The sequence below is a fragment of the Heptranchias perlo genome, chromosome 6, assembly GCF_035084215.1.
Source record: "Heptranchias perlo isolate sHepPer1 chromosome 6, sHepPer1.hap1, whole genome shotgun sequence".
Taxonomy (NCBI): domain Eukaryota; kingdom Metazoa; phylum Chordata; class Chondrichthyes; order Hexanchiformes; family Hexanchidae; genus Heptranchias; species Heptranchias perlo.
The window spans coordinates 30,611,136-30,632,370 of NC_090330.1; the positions used below are offsets into that span (position 1 = coordinate 30,611,136).

The 21,235-nt window shown below is 47.4% G+C and overlaps 1 protein-coding gene across 3 annotated transcripts in view; it reads left to right on the plus strand.

Annotated features, from left to right (window-relative positions):
- Positions 1-21,235, plus strand: part of atp8a2 (ATPase phospholipid transporting 8A2) — a 450,298-nt gene that overhangs the window by 150,962 nt on the left and 278,101 nt on the right. For all 3 annotated transcript variants that reach the window (XM_067986025.1, XM_067986027.1, XM_067986028.1), the window contains exons 12-16: positions 121-248; positions 1,807-1,884; positions 13,103-13,191; positions 14,597-14,641; positions 19,981-20,053. In XM_067986025.1, coding sequence (XP_067842126.1) covers positions 121-248; positions 1,807-1,884; positions 13,103-13,191; positions 14,597-14,641; positions 19,981-20,053 — 413 coding nt within the window. The remainder of the gene's footprint in view (positions 1-120; positions 249-1,806; positions 1,885-13,102; positions 13,192-14,596; positions 14,642-19,980; positions 20,054-21,235) is intronic.

Here is a 21,235-nt window from a genome sequence, read left to right on the forward strand (position 1 = left end):
GAAAGTTGGTTTGATTAGGTCACAAAACCACATGTTGCAAGGTGATGCATATAGATTTAGTTCTGATCTGTCTGTCAGTGCATGTCATGCAGTTGATTGTAACTTTGTTTCTTTCCATAGATGGTACCTCAGCTAATTTTGGGTACAACCTTCTTACCTTCATCATTCTTTACAACAATCTCATTCCAATCAGCCTGCTGGTAACATTGGAAGTTGTCAAATTTACCCAAGCTCTCTTTATTAACTGGGTATGTGTCTTTTTAAAATACGCATTATGTAGATAATATATTCAAATAAATACTTTTAATTCTGTTGTGAGCTCCCGCAATGGCTCAGTGAGTTTAGTCAGTGGCCCAGAATTGCCGTTATTTATGTGCAAATGCTACAGCAACTTCAGGTGAGGGCAGATGCGCGGAAATCCAAAAAGTTGCTGTCAGAGATGCGCCGCTCCGCCATTAGCTTTGCAAAAATGGCATCTCGCTGTCTGACTCACCATTGAAATGCATTGAACGGCATGAAGTTGCTTTGTTTGCGTGGTAGATATGAAGTAAACTTGCCACAGAAAGTTACAGCTGGTCTGAAGTGACGCTTCTTAAAGCCGTTTAAGGTTCCTGCATATTTAATTAAGTCTGGATTAGCTGTTAGAGATTCTTTTAACAATGTGCTAAGTGATAATTACTGCCAATAAACCATCACAAGTGTGGAGTCTCATTCCTTCAGGTTTTGATTTGGATATTTTTAAATTGTAAAATTAAAAATTATGATTTCTTTAACTTTTCCTTTCTGTCTTTTTTCTCTTTCTCTTAATCCAATCTTTCTTTCCCCCTCTGTTTTTTCTTTCTGTACCTGATTTGGCATTGAATTCACCCATTCTAATTTACACTTCCTTCTCAGTTGTTGTGCTGCTAATTTCACAATCCTTCACTCTGATTGGTTAAGGAAATACGCAGTTGCTTGCCCAGTTTCCCTTGCTGTGATGTTATCAGCTCGCACTTCCAACAACTTGCCGCACAAAATATCGTCAATTAAACGGGCAAGGACAAGTTTAACTAACACCGGCGCTGTTTGTTGCTCTGCTACAGCAAATTCTGGGCCATTGTGACATTTAGACTAGAAAGTTTGGATTCTTGGTCTGTGCTGGGTTACCTGACAATAGGGAAACTACAATATCTGCCACACCCCTTAATTAGGGAAAATAGGTCGGAGTTCCTGCTCATGATTGCTGACCAACAATGTCTCGGAGTGAGCTTATGTGAATGTCAGGCCAGGACAGGATGGGGCATCAGCCATGATGTGCCCTGATAATTGAATGGCTTGCTGACATTCACTGTCACTCACACATGAATAATGACCACTTTGGTAAAGTACAGGAAGACTCCGATAAAACTATACTTCAGCAAGGAATCTAGGCATGGGGGGTGGGAGAAGGAATTGGTAGGAAAGGAAGATAAAATATTTTTGAGTGTTATCTTTCTAAATATCAACGATATATTTGGGTATCTATTAACACTTTTACCAGCTTAAAATTAATTTTGATTTGCACCTGTATGTTCTTCATTGTACAGTTGAATCTTTCAACATATTTGCTGTATTTTACATGTGCTTGAGAGAAATAGTGTAATGTACAATATTTGATCATTATCTTTGAGCAAATTAAAATGTACAAATATGCCTTTGGACATGGAATAGAATTGTTATTTTTGACCAGTCACTGCTAAAGTGCTTTCCTTGTAAACAAAATAATAGACACAGGTCAAGGGCTCTGAATTGGAATTGGTTGTCTCATTTTGTTCCCTGATATTGCAGGATATGGATATGTACCATCCAGAAACAGACACGCCTGCAATGGCCAGAACCTCTAATCTGAACGAAGAGCTTGGCCAGGTGGGAGACATCTACAGTTTTTAATACAGCAGAATAATTTTCACTGAATTTCCAATGTTGCTATTCATGAAACAGAAAACTGGAAATAATTTGCTTTTGCTTTTAATTCTAACGAAAATACTTCAGTTTTCTATTTGCCATGAGTTTTTTCCCCAAAATGTTGTTAAAATGTACAGGGGGTAATTTTAACCCCCCTCCCCTGTCGTCTGTTGGCACCTCCCCACCACCTCTATCTCTCCCTCCCCCCGCGATCTCGATCTCTGTATTGATGGCTTTATTACCGTTTTAAATGTCTTAAAAACCAAAACCTGTGCCTTTATTCAATCTATGCATAGATTGACGTATCCCAGGGCTAATAATTTACTCAAAATTGTGGTAAATCAATTAGTGGAGAACACAAGCGATGCCCACCATGTTATCTTGTCACCTTAGGAGGCAGGGAAAAAACTTCACCACAAGACGACATACAGGCTAAATCTACTTGTCCAGGTTTATTTATGGATAGAATAATAAATAGAAGCAGATAGAGTAAACAAGGAGAGGGTATTTCCACTGGCAGGAGGGTCTGTAATCAGAGGACACAGATTTAAGGTAGTTGGCAAAAAAAACAGAAGGGAGATGAGGAGAATATTTTTTACGCAGCGAGTTGTAATGATCTGGAATGTGCCGCCTGAAAGGGTGGTGGAAGCAGATTCAATAGTAACTTTCAAAAGGATCTATATTTGAAAAGGAAAAATTTGTATGGCTATGGGGAAAGAGCAGGGGAGTGTGACTAATTAGATAGCTCCTTCCAAGATCTGGCACAGGCACGGTGGGCCGAAAGGCCTCCTTCTGTGCTGTATGTTTCCATGAATTGGTAAGATCCTAACAGTACAATAATCAAATTTAGGCTATCTACAAACTAGGTTGAGGTTTTTTAAAAAACTGCAATCATTGTTCTTGCAGCTCTTCTCAGCAAGTTCTTAGAAACCATTAGAGGCTCTAATGGTATACATTAGATTATTCTTATGGAATTTTGATTGCCCTCCTCAAGAATAGAGTTGTAATGAATAGAAATTGAAGACTCTGAGAAAGTCCCCTGAATTATAAGGATGTTTCTTCCAACTTTGTCTTCTTATGCATCCCCGACTCCCTATGCTCCACTGTTGGCGGCCATGCCTTCAGCTGTCTAGGCCCTAAGCTCTGGAATTCCCTCCCTAAATCTCTCTGTTTCTCCACCTCTTTCTCCTCCTTTAAGACCGTCCTTAAAATCTAATTCTTTGATCAAGCTTTTAGTCACCTCTCCTAATATCTCCTCCTTTGGCTCGGTGTCAAATCTTCTTGTGCTTCTGTAAAGCGTTGTGGGACTTTCCTATGTTAAAAGTGCTATATAAATGCAAGTTGTTGTATCTTCTTTTGAAATGCAAGTGCCTTCCTTGACGCCAATTCAGCTTTGATTGTATTAGACATCGGAGCAACACTGTCGTCTTAACCTGATGACAGTCATGCCAATGCTAAAGTGCATTTTGCTGTAGAGGTGCAGGGACTTAGCCATCATGTAACACAAGGCTATCTGCACCAGTCACTGGAATGCTCCAGTAATTGCATCTTTGTTGGTCAGAATGCATTCATTAATGCTTTTAAATCTGTTTACCAGCCATCAAAATATCTTCATCCTTAATTTGTGAACAAAAGGCATTTGCTTATTTCTTGTAGGCTGTTTCCTGTGTTCCATTTTGAAACTTAATGAAGGCGAGTAGCCTCCATTTTAACTCAAACTATTTTCAAAATCATACATAAAATGAAGACAAATTCTAAGTGACACAATACAACACTTCAGTTCAGATCCTGTGAGTGAGTTGTGGACGATACTGTCCATCATAAACTCAACTTGCATATATCCTACAGAATGAAACAGACAGAAGAGTTGGAAGTTTGTAACACTAGGGACTTGGTTATGAATTTGATGATGTCATCTCAAGGTCTCAGGATGTTACTCTTTCATTACACACATTACAGCCTGTGAGTCCTATAGATTTTATCTACTTGTGAATTGTGTGGCAAGGTTATTCTGAGCAAAGCATCGCAATAATTTAGGTCTTCAATCAATGTCACCTCAGCACTAATTTCAACAGTTCCTGCTGTTCCAGTGTGACTCAGTGAATAGTGAATGGCCCTCTCCAATCATCTGAGCATTGGAGTAAATTGCAGCCTCAATACCTGTTTGTCAATTATATATAATAAACTGACTGAAGTCTCTCTCAACTGAATTTGATCCCTGGTCCCAGAAAAGACAAGATGCAGTATTAACATGATGTACCACACAGTCTCCAGTTGCCAATAGCCTCTGCCCTTTTACATGTTGTCCTACAAGAAATTTAAGTGTGTCTTTATTATCAAGGTGTGGGCGGGTTCAACATTTCTTAACCTTATGCTATATCTGTTCCAGTATGATTCGGTGATGTGACTGGATGATGACAAGTTCTGTCCTCCTGTCTAATTTCACTTTAGAAAATCCATTAGAATGTAAAGTGCCAAACACATGGGCCCATAAATTGCTCTGAGCGCGAACCAACTCGCCGCTCGTTAGATTTAAATTCACACGCTAAGTTACCGTGTTCTTTTTGGCGGCAACTTCCTTGAAGTGCAATTTCAAAAAACAGCAGCATTCTTTCCCATGCGCTATGAGTGGGGAAAGGATCTCTATGTCCCCTCAACCAATCAGTTTGAAGCAACCCACGCTGCGAGAACCAGGAAGTGAAATTCAATTGACAAACCCTGCAGACTAAAACCCAGGAAGTAAATGTACTATAATACGAGCTAGAGAGAGCAAAATAAAGAGAGGGTAAGATTAAAAGACTGAGATAAAAGAGGCAAAGAAAATGTTTTAAAAAAAATTTAACTTTTTTAATTTAAATTTTTTTTTAAATGTTCAAAAACTATTAAAATCAGGAGTAATGAGACTCCAAAATTTGAAAAGTTAATTTTCAGTGCCAGAGAGATTGTTTGGCAGTCATTAATACTTACCACGCCGTTAAAAGTTAGTTTAGACCTAAAAAACTCAGCATACTTTTTTTGTGGTGCGATTAGTTAGTTTCCAGCTGGGCGGGAGAGCAAGTCCATTGATTGCAGCCGGCGAGGTCCCTTTAACATGAAGCTTTCACATCACCGTTGAATCAGGAAGAGCGCGTTCCAAATTTCCACGTTTGACTCCGCGTGTGCAGTCACTGGAACTTGCTCTTCGATTTACCCATTAATAACGTGAGAGCTGTTGGGCTCACCGTTATTTTAGGTGCATTGTCCGGCCCAGACCTTTTTTTGTTTTATTTTATCAGTTTTTGACCTGTTTACTGCCTTCCTGTCTTCATGGGGAAGGACAGGACAATTTACAGTCATTATCAATATTACTCCATGTCGGCTGACGAGGTGTCAGAAAGATAATGACAGCTTCTCTGCTTTATGCCCTCTCCAAGAGGTTTTGTAATTGGTTTATGCAGTGCTTTAACAGGACCCCCAGGTACTCACTCATGGTTCAAGATAGTGAAAAGAGTGCACTGAATCTCCAAGATGATTCTATTATCAACACATTCACACCTATGAAAAGGAGTGCTATAATTCTTTCGTAAATGACAAGATGCAGCCACTGAGAGACCATCCCTGACAATGCCATTCTGCACATAACTGCTGACTTAAGATCAATTCCAAGATTCAGCCATGTACTCCAGCTTCTAGCTTCTTTGAGAGCTTTAAGAGGAACTAAAGAAAGGACATACCTTTATATAATGCCATTATATCGTGTTCTCAGGACGTCCCAAAGTAATTTACAACCAATTAGTTACTTTTTGAACTTCAGTCACTGTTACGTAGGCAAATACAGCAGCAAAGTTCCACAAACAACAAATGAATGATTGGGTGAGGCAGGAATGTTGACATCTTTTAAATCCATCTGAGGAGGCAGGCAGGGCCTCTGACAATTCAGTACTCTGTCAGTATTGCCTAGAAGTGCTGGCCTAGCTGATGTACATAGTAGGGTTTTAAAGCCCATATCAAAAGCCTTATGAGAATTGCTGAAAATAATGTAAGTGAGTTTCCTGTGAGCCTTGCAACATTCTGCAACAAACTGCCTTCCAGATTGCTCATGAGAGCAGAATCCACCCTGTTCCTTTCTGATTGCTCTGCAGATCTCCGAAGCATCTGAGGAACATGTTATGACAGCTCAAAGAGCCACATTTAGAGCCACTGATATCAAAAAGATTCCTCAGTAGTTTTGGGTCTTTCTCGGGTCCCTCCACTTTTGCATTCTGGAACACCAAAACGACTCATGTCTGAAACAGAATCCTCAAGGGTGACTCCAAGATAAGTCATTGGTTCTTGGCATTGTTCTTGAAGACTTTCTATTTCGCTCCTCCCTAGAACAGCCATTGGTTACGTGATTCATTGTAGAGTCCACTTCCTCCCATTGAATTGGCTCATGCAGGCTTTCTATCTTTACCGCTTTTCCAACTTTCACACAGATGACTCATTGACCTATGGCCTGTTAAACCAGATGCTAACTCAGTATAATGCTCTAAAACAAAAGCAAAATACGGCAGATGCTGGAAATCTGAAGTAAAATCAGAAAATGCTGGAAATACTCAGCAGGTCAGACGCATCTGTGGAGCAAGAAACAGAGCAAACGTTGCAGGTCGATGACCTGGAAGAAGTAAAGATTTAACAGTTTTTAAGCAAGTACTTCACTTGTCCCATTACCAGCCCCTTTGCCTTGCACCATCATCCCTATTTTTGTTTAATCACTCCTGCCCTCCACCCTAACACAGACCTTCCCTTTTGTTCTTGTTCTCCCTCTCCCCTCCCCCCTCCCCCCCACACTTTTCATGGCTCTGTACTTGCTTAAAAACTGATATATCTTTACTACTTCCAATTCTGATGAAAGGTCATCGACCTGAAACGTTACCTCTGCTTCTCGCTCCACCGATGCTGCCTGACCTGCTGAGTATTTTGAGGATTTTCTGTTTTTATTTCAGCATAATGCCCTCTGGATCTGGAGGATATCCTTGCTCATTTGTTGCAGAGCACTAGACGTATTAATCATTGGCACTAGCCCTGCAAAATCCTTTTGACCATGATTGACACCAGTCTTTAACCAAAGATAAAAGGATTTTTCAGAATTTTTGTGCAATTGCATGCACCCATGCGGGTAACCTCAAGCCACTGATTCTGCTAAATTTCCTGAATGACTCTGGCCTAAAGATTCACTGCATCATCATCTTCCTTTGCAGTAGTTTTTGATTGCTCCAAAAAGACTTCGAGTTACTTTGAAGGTTTTCTGCTTTTGCCTAACAGCTCGCCATCCTTTTATAGCATCTTAACAGAACTTTGCTTAATAGATAAACTGGCACATAGCTTCAGTTTGTTTGTAACTTGGGCTTCAGAGGCAAGATCTTTTGGTTGGCTGCAATATACCTTGTATGTACTAGATTGAGATGAAGGCGGTTAAATTGGGCCCCCTAGTGCCCATTTTTTTAGGCGCCACACGGCTACCTAAGCTCTCAAAATGGGGTCCGACAGGAGGTGCGCAGGACGCCATCTTGGTAAAGGGTTTTGCGTGCGCGCACCTAACAACTGCCGGCAGCATGCAGGGTAGGGAGGATATGACGCGAATCAGTGTGCAACGTTGATTTGAAGCCACTGCTGCCATTTTGGAACTCCACATTCCACAGTTAACCTCGCTCAGCTGAATACGATGTTAAACGGCATGAAGGACCCCCACCAGCGATATTTAAAGGGATTATGAAATACTTACAGGTTAGTTGCTGGATTATTTATTGTGGCAGCTGGTGCAATTGTGCATGTTTTTGGAAGTTTCCTGTACTTGGCTAAAGTTTTAGTACTTTACAGGGAGTGGTCTGGCTGGTCTTGCAGTTCTTTTTGTGTCATTTAAAATATTGTGCTGAAAGAAGTTGCTTCCAGACATGGTTGGCCTGGTAGGGCTTCCTCTGGGAATTGAACATGACTGAGAGAATGAAGAGAGGCCACGCAGAGCAGGACAAGCTGCTAGAAGAGGGAGGAGCAGGGCACTCAGCAGGAGGCCATAATCCGTGGAGGGTCTTCAGGGAGAAATTCTCTTACCTCAACTTCAGCGACGACCAGTGATTCGGACGTCTTCGGTTTACAAAAGAGGTCATGACTGAAATCTGTCAACAGCTGCGGCCACAACTGCAGCCTCAATGCAGGACAAGGACAGCATTGCTTGTGGCTGTCAAGGTGACTGTGGCTCTTAATTTTTATGCCTCTGGCTCCTTTCAGGCTGCTGCTGGAGATATAAGCAACATCTGCCTATAAGGGAGGTCACTGAGGCTCTCTATGCAAAGAGAAACACATACGTCTCATTCCCTCCTGCCAGAGACAAGTAGGAGGAGTGAGCACAAAGTTTTGCACAGACTACAGGCTTCCCCAATGTGCAGGGTGCCATTGACTTGTGTGCTCCTCATCTGAACTTGGCCATATTCATCAATAGGAAGGGATTCCACTTCCTGAGTGTGCAGCTACTGTGTGACAGCAGGCAGCGCATCATGCAGGTGAATGCCCGCTATCCTGGCAGCAGTCATGATTCCTTCATTCTGTGGCAGTCCTCTATTCCACCTGAATTTGAAGCAGTATGGCAAGTCAAAAGCTGGGTGACAAGAGTTATCCCCTCATGACATGGCTCATGAACTCCGGATCAGGAACACTCACACACAGGTTGACAGCAGGTGAGAGCCATGCTGCCACAAGGAACATTATAGAGCACACCATTGACATCCTCAAGCAATGCTTCCACTGCCTGGACCGCTCTGGAGGAGCGGGTATCGAGATATGTACTGGTATGCTGCACAACCTGGCCATTATGAAGGAACAGCCCTTGCTACCACCTATCAAACGAGAAGCTAAGGAGCATGAGGAGGAGGAGGAGAAATTGCAGGAGGAAGGGAGGCTGCAACGTAGACAGGCCCTTTCTGCCAGGGCTTTACATGATCAGATTATTAATGAGCGATACCAGTGACCTCAACTACACCTACCCATTCACCAACAGTCTCACACTGCTTACCTTTCCTCTCTCACTGACCATCACATCATCCTCTTTCTGAGAACACTTACTGGTTCCTCCCTCAGTTCACCGCAGAAATAAAAACCACCTCCAAATGCAAATTTAAATCCAAATTGATCAATTCAATCACTAAATAATACATCCACAATAACCGTTCCCTTAGTGCCTGTTGATCGTGTGTCTTTATCTTTCCTATTGCTCCTAAGTGGTGCTTCCCCCGTGGCTGGAGCATGGGCGGTGGAAGGCTGCTGACCTTCAATTGAGCAGACTGTAGATGGCCTTGGCGGATGACTTCGAGCAGCTATGGGCCTAGAGGGCCCGGCATGGGCTGCAGCAGTCTGGGCTGGCTGACAGGTAACAGCAAGGGCACTAGTGGAGAAGGAGCAGGAATGCTGTCATCTTGAGAGAGGACAGCAAGTTCCTGTTCCATGGAACCACTGCCACTCCCCCAGGGCGGTGCCTCAGCAATCCTGGTGATCTGTTGGAGAACAGATTGCTGGACTGCTGTGGAAGCCCATTTCAACAGTGGTATCCAGAGCCATGATGGCAACAGTCTGAGCTTCCAAGGCAGCAGTCTCAGATTTCAACACTGCAGTCAGAGCTTCCACGGAAGCTGTGACATCGGTCATCAGATGCTGCATCATGGTGGGTTCCACAGGTGTGCTGATGGAGGTCACCACCTGTTCTATGTTGGAAAGGATGGGCCCCAGTCTCTGCACAAATCCCTGTGCCAAGTCGGAGCTGGACTCCTCCATGCTCCTTAACATTGTGCGCAGGCTTTCTGGCAGGCTTTCCAGTGCACCAAGGATTTGGTTGTGTACGCCCATCAGCGGCCTTCTGTATCCTAGGCCATCAAAATCCTCATCTGAATCCTCTGCAGCAGAACTAATGTATGACCTCACCTTCCTGCGAGCTGGCACCTGTGATATCCGTTCCCCCCCAGCCCCGGCTCCTGTGCACTTGTGCCCGGTGCCTCACCACGTGCAGATCCCTCCTCGATCCTATCCTCTAAAGTACGCGTAGTGTCAGTCTCTGAGCTGGTGGCTGTGTGAGTGTAAGATTGTGTGACGGTGTCGCTTCATCCTCATTGTTGTCTTCCTCATCCTCCTCTGACTGGGAAGGTTCCAATTCTTGGGTATCTGAAATAAAAAAGGGACAAGAGTTGGGTTGTGGTGAGGGGAGAGGAGAGTGTAAGAAGCGCATACTTAAGAACATAAGAACGTAAGAAATAGGAGCAGGAGTAGGCCATATGGTCCCTCGAGCCTGCTGCGCCATTCAATCAGATCATGGCTGATGTTCAAACTCAACTCCACTTTCCTGCTTTATTCCCATATCCCTTGATTCCCCTAGAGTCCAAAAATCTATCTGTGTCAGCCTTGAATACACTCAACAACTCAGTATTCACAGCCCTCTGGGGTGGAGAATTCCAAAATTCACAACTCTGAGTGAAGAAATTCCATCTCATCTCAGTCTTAAATGGCCGACCCCTTATCCTGCAACTATGCCCTCCAGCTCTAGACTCTCCAGCCTCCTTGAAACAACCTCTCAGCATCTACCCTGTCAAGCCCCCTAACAATCTTATATGTTTCAATGAGATCACCTCTCATTCTTCTAAACTCCAGAGAGTATAGACTCATTCTACTCAACCTCTTCTCATAGGACAACCCTCTCATCCCAGGAATTAATCTAGTGAACCTCCGTTGCACCTTCTCTAGTATATCCTTCCTTAGGCAAGGAGATCAAAACTGTACATGGTACTCCAGGTGAGCTCTCACCAAAGCCCTGTACAATTGTAGTAAGATTTCCTTACTCTTGTACTCCAACCCCCTTGCAATAAAGGCCAACATGCCATTTGGTTTCCTAATTGCCTGCTGCCCCTGCATGCTAACTTGTGTTTATTGTACCAGGACACCCAAATCTCTCTGATCACCAACATTTAATAGTTTCTCACCATTTAAAAAATATTCTGTTTTTCTGTTCTTCCTATCAAAGTGAATAACCTCACATTGCCCCACATTATACTCCATCTGCCACCTTGCCCACTCACTTAACCTGTCTATGTCCCTTTGCAGACTCTGTGTCCTCCTCACAGCTTACTTTCCCACCTAGCTTTATATCGTCAGCAAACTTGGATACATTACACTAGGCGCCTTCATCTAAGTCATTAACATAGATTGTAAATAGCTGAGGCCCAAGCACCAATCCTTGCGATACCACACTAGTTTGCTTATAGTATCGGCATCTTGTGAGTCAGAATAGATTGTGGGATGAGAGAGAAGTGAGAAGAGAGGAGGATTAGGACTGTAGAGACCCTCATCATCGATCCCGCCAGTGGCCACAGCCTCAGTGATGCCCCTTCCCATGATGGCCATCACTGCCTCCTCCATGGGGGTTAAAGTGTGCAGGCACGCTTGTCCTCTTCCAGCTTATTGCTGCTGCCTCCTGTTATGTACCATCCTCTCCTGCAAGAAAGAGGGAAATATGTCAATGAGTGTGCTGCAATATGTTTGGGTGATGTGGCTGACATGGTTGAATATCTGTCAGTGTGTGAGCTGTGAGTTGTAGGTGTGAGGCTTGCAACAGTGCTAAGTGTGCGAGGGTGAGGTAAAACATATGAATTGAGGGGTTGAGTACTGATTTATAGAGATTGTTGGTAGGTGGGTGATGGGGGTGTAGTGAATTGAGCAGTGGATGAGGCTAGTGTGCAGTTGGTAGGATATGCCATTTGAAGATTAAACTCACTCTCCTTGACAACCCGTGTCAGATCCTTAAACTTCTTCTTGCACTGTATCTATGTTCTTGGAGCTATACTACGGGCATTGACCACCGCTGGTATATCCTCCCACTGTCTCCTGATCCTATGTCTCGAGGACCTTCTGCTCCGTTGTGGATACAGGATGTCTCTCCTTCTCTCTACCTCTTGCACCTATGCTTCCAGTGCAGTGTCAGAAAACCTTGGCGCAGGATCTCTCACATGTCCTGCCATTCCTCAAAGTATCACAGCACAAATTCAGTTTCCAAATGACTCCTATCACTTCTTGCAGCTACAATGCACCTCCTCTTTAAGAGGTTCAGGCTTCCTTTAAGTAGTGCTAGCCCCTCACGATGTCAGGCCCCCTGCTGATGCGTGCAGCCTGCTGATAGTGATGACTGTATGCAGCAATCATGTAAAACAGCAGGTAGCACAAATTTAACGTGCTGCCTGCAACACAATGAACGGGTGTGGGTTAATCGCGATCCCGGCACCTGTTTTCGGGAGTTATCCGATTTCATCTCCATAGTCTCTTCCTATATCTTTTCCACTCCAATTTTATGTCCACCTGAAGGCTTTGACTCCCAGCTGGCGTATGGTTCCACAGGCAAGGGTTAATGTTCGCTAACTCTTCCTAATTGCCATAATTCATCTATGAGCCTTGATGGTGAGTGTCAGAAATCTATTTAATTATGGGAGCATCATAGTTAAACCCAATGTTGTCCTCATCTGACATCTACACGTGCTCATTTCCAGCATAGGTTACTAGGTAATGATCAGGAGTGGGAACACTGGGCTTGTATCCTCCCCGAGCTAGGAGTGCTGAAACCAATTGTAGTGCCACTACTGCCGCCTGACCGAACACCAGCTAAATCAGCACCAACCAGAGATGGACCCTGACACCACCTTGGACTCTATGGCTCAGCTACCCACTGGCTAAATGCTTCGTCATGAGAGGCTAAATCTTATTTTTGTGTAAAATGAAAATTTATGTCATATTACTCCGACTTTAATCGGTTTGGAGAGGTTAGAATTTTACCATTAAAATACAAAGAGTTATAAAAAGTTATTAAATAATAAACAAATAAATCTCTGGTGGAACTTGATAATAAGAACGTGTCACTATACAGAACATTAACACAAACATGAATTATGTACCCATCAGCAATTCAACTGAACAGCAGGATGTAATCTGGTTGTTTGATCAGATAGTTTAGATTATCATATCTAATCAAGTAGAACCATAATTGAATTTCAACCTAAAAGGCAGGGTCTGCAAAGAGTTGGAATATGTGCACAGTCAGTTCCTGCTGCTAAAGAGGAAAACTCCATCTGTTATTTCATTTTAGATGCATAGATTTCTCTCAAATTTACATTTTTTTTTGTTCTTCCCTTCCCAGGTAAAGTACATATTTTCGGACAAAACTGGGACCTTAACTTGCAACGTCATGCAGTTCAAAAAATGTTCCATTGCTGGCATTACATATGGGTAAGAGCACAAATGATAGAGTAAAGTAGTCTAGTTATCTGCTTATTTTTAGAGTTTGGTTTATTTTGAGTTATCCAGATATCAGGAATGTGTTTCCCAACAATGGAAGAGGAAAGGTAGATCAAAATTATGCAGTGCGCCCACATGGTCCACCAATTTTCCGCACAGTACCAATAATGCTTAGAAAGTGCTTAACGAGCTATTTTATTCTCTTGCATTTGGCCCATTTTATCCTCATTTGCTGTGTGCCACTTCCTTCCCTATTGTCAATATCAGTTTTACTTGTTGTCATTGTTGTCAGTGAAAGAAAAGTATACCCCTCCCCTAAAAATACTAATGAAAACTCACTATGCACCTAAGTTCATGGACAAATCAGAACAACTAAAAATAATGAAATAATAGTAAAATGGCCTCTGCCGAGAGATCAACTGGTTTCGGCAGTGAGTAGCCGAGCCGTGTAAACTAGGATTGATCCTCGGTCTGTGCTGAGTTAGCAGATCTCAGCTTGGGAGTAATTGTAGCACTTTGGTTAACCTTCATGCTCATGGGTTAGGGAGCAATAGCATTAAGGGTAAATTATAGGTATATAAGAGAAAAAGTGTTAAGTGCAAATTAGTTGTTGATCGCTCATGATTGCCAGCATTATTGCATCTAAACATTATCTATCAAAGCCTGCTGGAAGGGTAGATTTTTTTGGATGTTGGGTGAGGACAAGATCATGGCTCATCTGTGGTGCCCCCCATGACATAAAAATCTACTGATGCTCACCATCAAGACCCACACGAGAAGAGGGCCCATTTGAGCGAGGTACTGGAGGGCAACTAGCATCTATGGAACCATACCCTAGCAAGGAGTTGGTGTCTTCGGGACAATGGGAGGGGAGAAAATAGGCAGAAAAAGAAGGAACTGGTAATAATAGTAAAATAAAGTTGGAGAAGTATCAAAACATTTTATCCAATCTGGAAAATGTGCAATAGATAATTCAAGTTAGCAGTACATTGTCTGGAGGAATAGGAAGTATAAAAAAATTGCATTGGTAAATGATGAGAATGTGATTAGATAGTATTGCAACAGAGAAATTGATGGCATCTAATGTCTTTACACTGTAATGATATCTCCATCCTTATGATATTGTAACAGAAATTTTCTTTAATATAAGAGAAAAAGCATTAAGGGTAAATTAGTTGTTGATCACTTTGATTCACAACTTGTCATTTGCAGAACCTGGTCAGACGGTGTAAGTGCCATTAATTTTCCCACTAGAGACTTGGAAATGCATTGTGAAATAAAAGCCACGTAACACAGCTGATCTTACTCGTTATGGATGTGTTATAGCTGTTTGCTTTTTATGCTTCTGGAGTTGGTGCACTTAATGTACAATAAAATTCTCATCTCTTTCTCCTAGTCATTGCCCAGACTCTGACAATGAACGCTCTTCTGATGATTTGGGGTAAGGGAAACTTTTTAATAACCTACCAGGTTTCATATGCAATTTGTATTGCATATTACTCATTAGGTTTGGGTGAGGAAGTGCTTTTTTTCCCCAAGTACTAAAGGTCACTGTTTGACTTGCTTTAGGTTTGGCATCAAAAGACTTTGCTTCTTCGTAAAATATCCATGATTGATTGGCAGAGGTTAGACATGTAAATAAACCATAATACTAGCATTAGATTGGCAAGGATGGAGACTGAGTTCTGAAAGTACAGACTATTGACACATGCTACCACTTCTCTCTCCACAACAAGTAGGCTTGCAGAGATCACTTGGACACACCTGCTATTGAAAGCAGGGTCACCATCTAAATTGGTAAAATGTTTCATACCCCCCCCCCCCACCGCGCTCTCTTTTCCCCCCCCACCGCGCTCTCTTTTCCCCCCCCACCGCGCTCTCTTTTCCCCCCCCACCGCGCTCTCTTTTCCCCCCCACCGCGCTCTCTTTTCCCCCCCCACCGCGCTCTCTTTTCCCCCCCCACCGCGCTCTCTTTTCCCCCCCCACCGCGCTCTCTTTTCCCCCCCCACCGCGCTCTCTTTTCCCCCCCCACCGCGCTCTCTTTTCCCCCCCCACCGCGCTCTCTATTCCCCCCCCACCGCGCTCTCTTTTCCCCCCCCACCGCGCTCTCTTTTCCCCCCCCACCGCGCTCTCTTTTCCCCCCCCACCGCGCTCTCTTTTCCCCCCCCACCGCGCTCTCTTTTCCCCCCCCACCGCGCTCTCTTTTCCCCCCCCACCGCGCTCTCTTTCCCCCCCCACCGCGCTCTCTTTTCCCCCCCCACCGCGCTCTCTTTTCCCCCCCCACCGCGCTCTCTTTTCCCCCCCCACCGCGCTCTCTTTTCCCCCCCCACCGCGCTCTCTTTTCCCCCCCCACCGCGCTCTCTTTTCCCCCCCCACCGCGCTCTCTTTTCCCCCCCCACCGCGCTCTCTTTTCCCCCCCCACCGCGCTCTCTTTTCCCCCCCCACCGCGCTCTCTTTTCCCCCCCCACCGCGCTCTCTTTTCCCCCCCCACCGCGCTCTCTTTTCCCCCCCCACCGCGCTCTCTTTTCCCCCCCCACCGCGCTCTCTTTTCCCCCCCCACCGCGCTCTCTTTTCCCCCCCCACCGCGCTCTCTTTTCCCCCCCCACCGCGCTCTCTTTTCCCCCCCCACCGCGCTCTCTTTTCCCCCCCCACCGCGCTCTCTTTTCCCCCCCCACCGCGCTCTCTTTTCCCCCCCCACCGCGCTCTCTTTTCCCCCCCCACCGCGCTCTCTTTTCCCCCCCCACCGCGCTCTCTTTTCCCCCCCCACCGCGCTCTCTTTTCCCCCCCCACCGCGCTCTCTTTTCCCCCCCCACCGCGCTCTCTTTTCCCCCCCCACCGCGCTCTCTTTTCCCCCCCCACCGCGCTCTCTTTTCCCCCCCCACCGCGCTCTCTTTTCCCCCCCCACCGCGCTCTCTTTTCCCCCCCCACCGCGCTCTCTTTTCCCCCCCCACCGCGCTCTCTTTTCCCCCCCCACCGCGCTCTCTTTTCCCCCCCCACCGCGCTCTCTTTTCCCCCCCCACCGCGCTCTCTTTTCCCCCCCCACCGCGCTCTCTTTTCCCCCCACACCGCGCTCTCTTTTCCCCCCCCACCGCGCTCTCTTTTCCCCCCCCACCGCGCTCTCTTTTCCCCCCTCCCCCCCCACCGCGCTCTCTTTTCCCCCCTCCCCCCCCACCGCGCTCTCTTTTCTCCCCCCACCGCGCTCTCTTTTCTCCCCCCACCGCGCTCTCTTTTCTCCCCCCACCGCGCTCTCTTTTCTCCCCCCACCGCGCTCTCTTTTCTCCCCCCACCGCGCTCTCTTTTCTCCCCCCACCGCGCTCTCTTTTCTCCCCCCACCGCGCTCTCTTTTCTCCCCCCACCGCGCTCTCTTTTCTCCCCCCACCGCGCTCTCTTTTCTCCCCCCACCGCGCTCTCTTTTCTCCCCCCCCCCCCCCCCCCCACCGCGCTCTCTTCCCCCCCCCCCACCGCGCTCTCTTCCCCTCCCCCACCGCGCTCTCTTCCCCTCCCCCACCGCGCTCTCTTCCCCCCCCCCCCACCGCGCTCTCTTTCCCCCCCCCACCGCGCTCTCTTTCCCCCCCCCACCGCGCTCTCTTTCCCCCCCCCACCGCGCTCTCTTTCCCCCCCCCACCGCGCTCTCTTTCCCCCCCCCACCGCGCTCTCTTTCCCCCCCCCACCGCGCTCTCTTTCCCCCCCCCACCGCGCTCTCTTTCCCCCCCCCACCGCGCTCCCTTTCCCCCCCCCACCGCGCTCCCTTTCCCCCCCCCACCGCGCTCCCTTTCCCCCCCCCACCGCGCTCTCTTTCCCCCCCCCACCGCGCTCTCTTTTCCCCCCCCACCGCGCTCTCTTTTCCCCCCCCACCGCGCTCTCTTTTCCCCCCCCACCGCGCTCTCTTTTCCCCCCCCACCGCGCTCTCTTTTCCCCCCCCACCGCGCTCTCTTTTCCCCCCCCACCGCGCTCTCTTTTCCCCCCCCACCGCGCTCTCTTTTCCCCCCCCACCGCGCTCTCTTTCCCCCCCCACCGCGCTCTCTTTTCCCCCCCCACCGCGCTCTCTTTTTCCCCCCCCACCGCGCTCTCTTTTCCCCCCCACCGCGCTCTCTTTTCCCCCCCCACCGCGCTCTCTTTCCCCCCCCACCGCGCTCTCTTTTCCCCCCCCACCGCGCTCTCTTTTCCCCCCCCCACCGCGCTCTCTTTTCCCCCCCCCACCGCGCTCTCTTTTCCCCCCCCCACCGCGCTCTCTTTTCCCCCCCCCACCGCGCTCTCTTTTCCCCCCCCCACCGCGCTCTCTTTCCCCCCCCCCACCGCGCTCTCTTTTCCCCCCCCCACCGCGCTCTCTTTTCCCCCCCCACCGCGCTCTCTTTCCCCCCCCACCGCGCTCTCTTTTCCCCCCCCACCGCGCTCTCTTTTCCCCCCCCACCGCGCTCTCTTTTCCCCCCCCACCGCGCTCTCTTTCCCCCCCCACCGCGCTCTCTTTCCCCCCCCACCGCGCTCTCTTTCCCCCCCCACCGCGCTCTCTTTCCCCCCCCACCGCGCTCTCTTTCCCCCCCCACCGCGCTCTCTTTCCCCCCCCACCGCGCTCTCTTTCCCCCCCCACCGCGCTCTCTTTTCCCCCCCCACCGCGCTCTCTTTTCCCCCCCCACCGCGCTCTCTTTTCCCCCCCCACCGCGCTCTCTTTTCCCCCCCCACCGCGCTCTCTTTTCCCCCCCCACCGCGCTCTCTTTTCCCCCCCCACCGCGCTCTCTTTTCCCCCCCCACCGCGCTCTCTTTTCCCCCCCCACCGCGCTCTCTTTTCCCCCCCCACCGCGCTCTCTTTTCCCCCCCCACCGCGCTCTCTTTTCCCCCCCCACCGCGCTCTCTTTTCCCCCCCCACCGCGCTCTCTTTTCCCCCCCCACCGCGCTCTCTTTTCCCCCCCCACCGCGCTCTCTTTTCCCCCCCCACCGCGCTCTCTTTTCCCCCCCCACCGCGCTCTCTTTTCCCCCCCCACCGCGCTCTCTTTTCCCCCCCCACCGCGCTCTCTTTTCCCCCCCCACCGCGCTCTCTTTTCCCCCCCCACCGCGCTCTCTTTTCCCCCCCCACCGCGCTCTCTTTTCCCCCCCCACCGCGCTCTCTTTTCCCCCCCCACCGCGCTCTCTTTTCCCCCCCCACCGCGCTCTCTTTTCCCCCCCCACCGCGCTCTCTTTTCCCCCCCCACCGCGCTCTCTTTTCCCCCCCCACCGCGCTCTCTTTTCCCCCCCCACCGCGCTCTCTTTTCCCCCCCCACCGCGCTCTCTTTTCCCCCCCCACCGCGCTCTCTTTTCCCCCCCCACCGCGCTCTCTTTTCCCCCCCCACCGCGCTCTCTTTTCCCCCCCCACCGCGCTCTCTTTTCCCCCCCCACCGCGCTCTCTTTTCTCCCCCCACCGCGCTCTCTTTTCTCCCCCCACCGCGCTCTCTTTTCTCCCCCCACCGCGCTCTCTTTTCTCCCCCCACCGCGCTCTCTTTTCTCCCCCCACCGCGCTCTCTTTTCTCCCCCCACCGCGCTCTCTTTTCTCCCCCCACCGCGCTCTCTTTCCCCCCCCCACCGCGCTCTCTTTCCCCCCCCCCCACCGCGCTCTCTTTCCCCCCCCCCCACCGCGCTCTCTTTCCCCCCCCCCCACCGCGCTCTCTTTCCCCCCCCCCCACCGCGCTCTCTTTCCCCCCCCCCACCGCGCTCTCTTTCCCCCCCCCCCACCGCGCTCTCTTTCCCCCCCCCCCACCGCGCTCTCTTTCCCCCCCCCCCACCGCGCTCTCTTTCCCCCCCCCCCACCGCGCTCTCTTTCCCCCCCCCCACCGCGCTCTCTTTCCCCCCCCCCCACACCGCGCTCACGCACTTACTCATTCAGTCTCTCTCTCGTGTACATATGCATCATGTAATTATAATTTAGGGCTGGAAAGAATACTTGCAGAAGCAATTAAGCACATAACAGTAGTCTTGGGTCTCTCCCGCATTAAATAAAGCATTGTTTAGAGTTGCATGTCCAAGATCAGCCAACCAATTTTTGATTTCTGCATTGAGCCTTGGTCAGACCCCATCTGGGTACTGAGTTCAGTTTTGGGCATCGCACCTCAAGAGGGATATATTGACCTTGGAATGGGTACAGTGCAGATTTACCAAAATTATACCAGGGCTTAAAGGGTTAAGTTATGAGGACAGGTTGCATAAACTTAGCTTATATTCCATTGAGTTTAGATGTTTGAAGGGTGATTTATTTGAGGTGTTTTAAATTTTAAAAGGATTCAGTAAGGGTAGATAGAGAGAAACTATTTCTTCTGGTTGGGAGAATCTAGAACAATCTTAAAATTAGAGCAAGGTCATTCAGGAGTGATATCAGCAAGCACTTTTTCCACACAAAGAGCAGCGGAAGTCTGGAATTCTCCATCCCCAAACGGCAGTGCATGCTAGGCCTATTGCGATTTTCAAGACTGGGATGATAAATGATTGCTCGGTAACGGTATCAAGGGATATGGGACAAAGGCAGGGAAATAGAGTTGAGACACCGATCAGCAATGTTCTAATTAAATGGTGGAACATGCTCAAGGGACTGAATAGCCTATTCCTATTCCAATGTCCTATATGGGTTTTTGAAACATCAAAACAGCTCCTTCTGTGATGGTCAAGTCTAAGCCTTTCTTCGCCTCACTCATTTTTATGACTACTAAAATTAGATCGGGGTAAGAGGGAAAAGGAAGGAACAATGTAAAGTATTTGTCATGTGAGAAAAAGATTATACGGTGACTTAATTTTATTTTTCCATTTTTCAATTTGCAGACACTTGGCTTCCTCTAAGGAGTCAATTGAATTTGACGATCCAACATTATTAGACAACATCATCAGTGAGCATGTGAGTCTTTGTTGAACCGAAGTGGTGCTACTCATGTTTTAAGACATCGTCATACTTACATTAAAAAAAACACAGAAAAACATAAGACTTGAGTTGATATAATGCCTTATCACGACTCTGAGAAACATCCCAAAGTGCTTCACGTAAAATGAATTACTTAGAAATGTAGTAACTGTTGGTATGTCGGAAAATAAATAGTTAATTATCCAAACGGCACAGACCAGGCAAACCTCTGAGCACAGCAGAGTGGTTCAAAGCTCATCTTACTGGTGTTTGAATTCTTCTGTTGACATTCATTGCAGTCTGCTGGGACCAAAGGAAAAATTTGTTCTTAAGAATCAAGTTCCATTGTGTTTGACCTTTCTTCCTCTGTGGGTTTTCATGTGTCGCATATTTTGTATTTTGACTTTCGAGTCGATGTTTTCCCTATTTTTCCCATTTTTGTAAGTAGTTTTATTTTGCCCCCCTTCTCATTGGATCTTCACAGAACATGCACTATTCCTTTGCTCTCAGGCCCCAGCCCAGGTCACTTCTAAATTAACTGCTAGGTGGTGTGCACGAGTGGCTTGGAATTAAATGCCCTTTAGTATTCTTATAGAGAAATGTCTGGGATTGATTGCTCAATACTTGGAGTACTGCAGGCACAAACTATCCTCTGTGGCACAGTGTGCTGATCTGTGGCATTGTGCTCCATTGATATACTACTCCATAAGTTAAAATGTTTTCACTACACAATAAAAAAAAATGCATACTTTCACTTCATGACTATAAAATTATCTGACTAAAAGGAACCCTTAAAAGTACTGAGTCTGCAGCTGCGTCTACTGAATATACTGTGACTGTAGTGCAGTAGGTTAACAGGTCCTATACTATAAACATTCTTTACCATGTTAATTATCCAAATTGTTCAGATTCAATAAAATCCTGCCCATAGTCAATGTAAAGTTTATACCTTGTTCTAAAATTTATACTTTATTCAGCACAGCCATATGTGAGAATTACATCTAGTGCAGCCAGTTATTCAAGAATCATAACTTGCATTCTCTTTCACGTTCTTGTTTGTGTGTTTCAAGGTCATTCTGGCTTAATTTTGGTCTGATGCTCTGATGTAATGAGTGCCTCAAAAAAGCATTTTCATTTATCGCTTTTAAAAAAAAAATCAATGGCTAAATGCCTTGCATG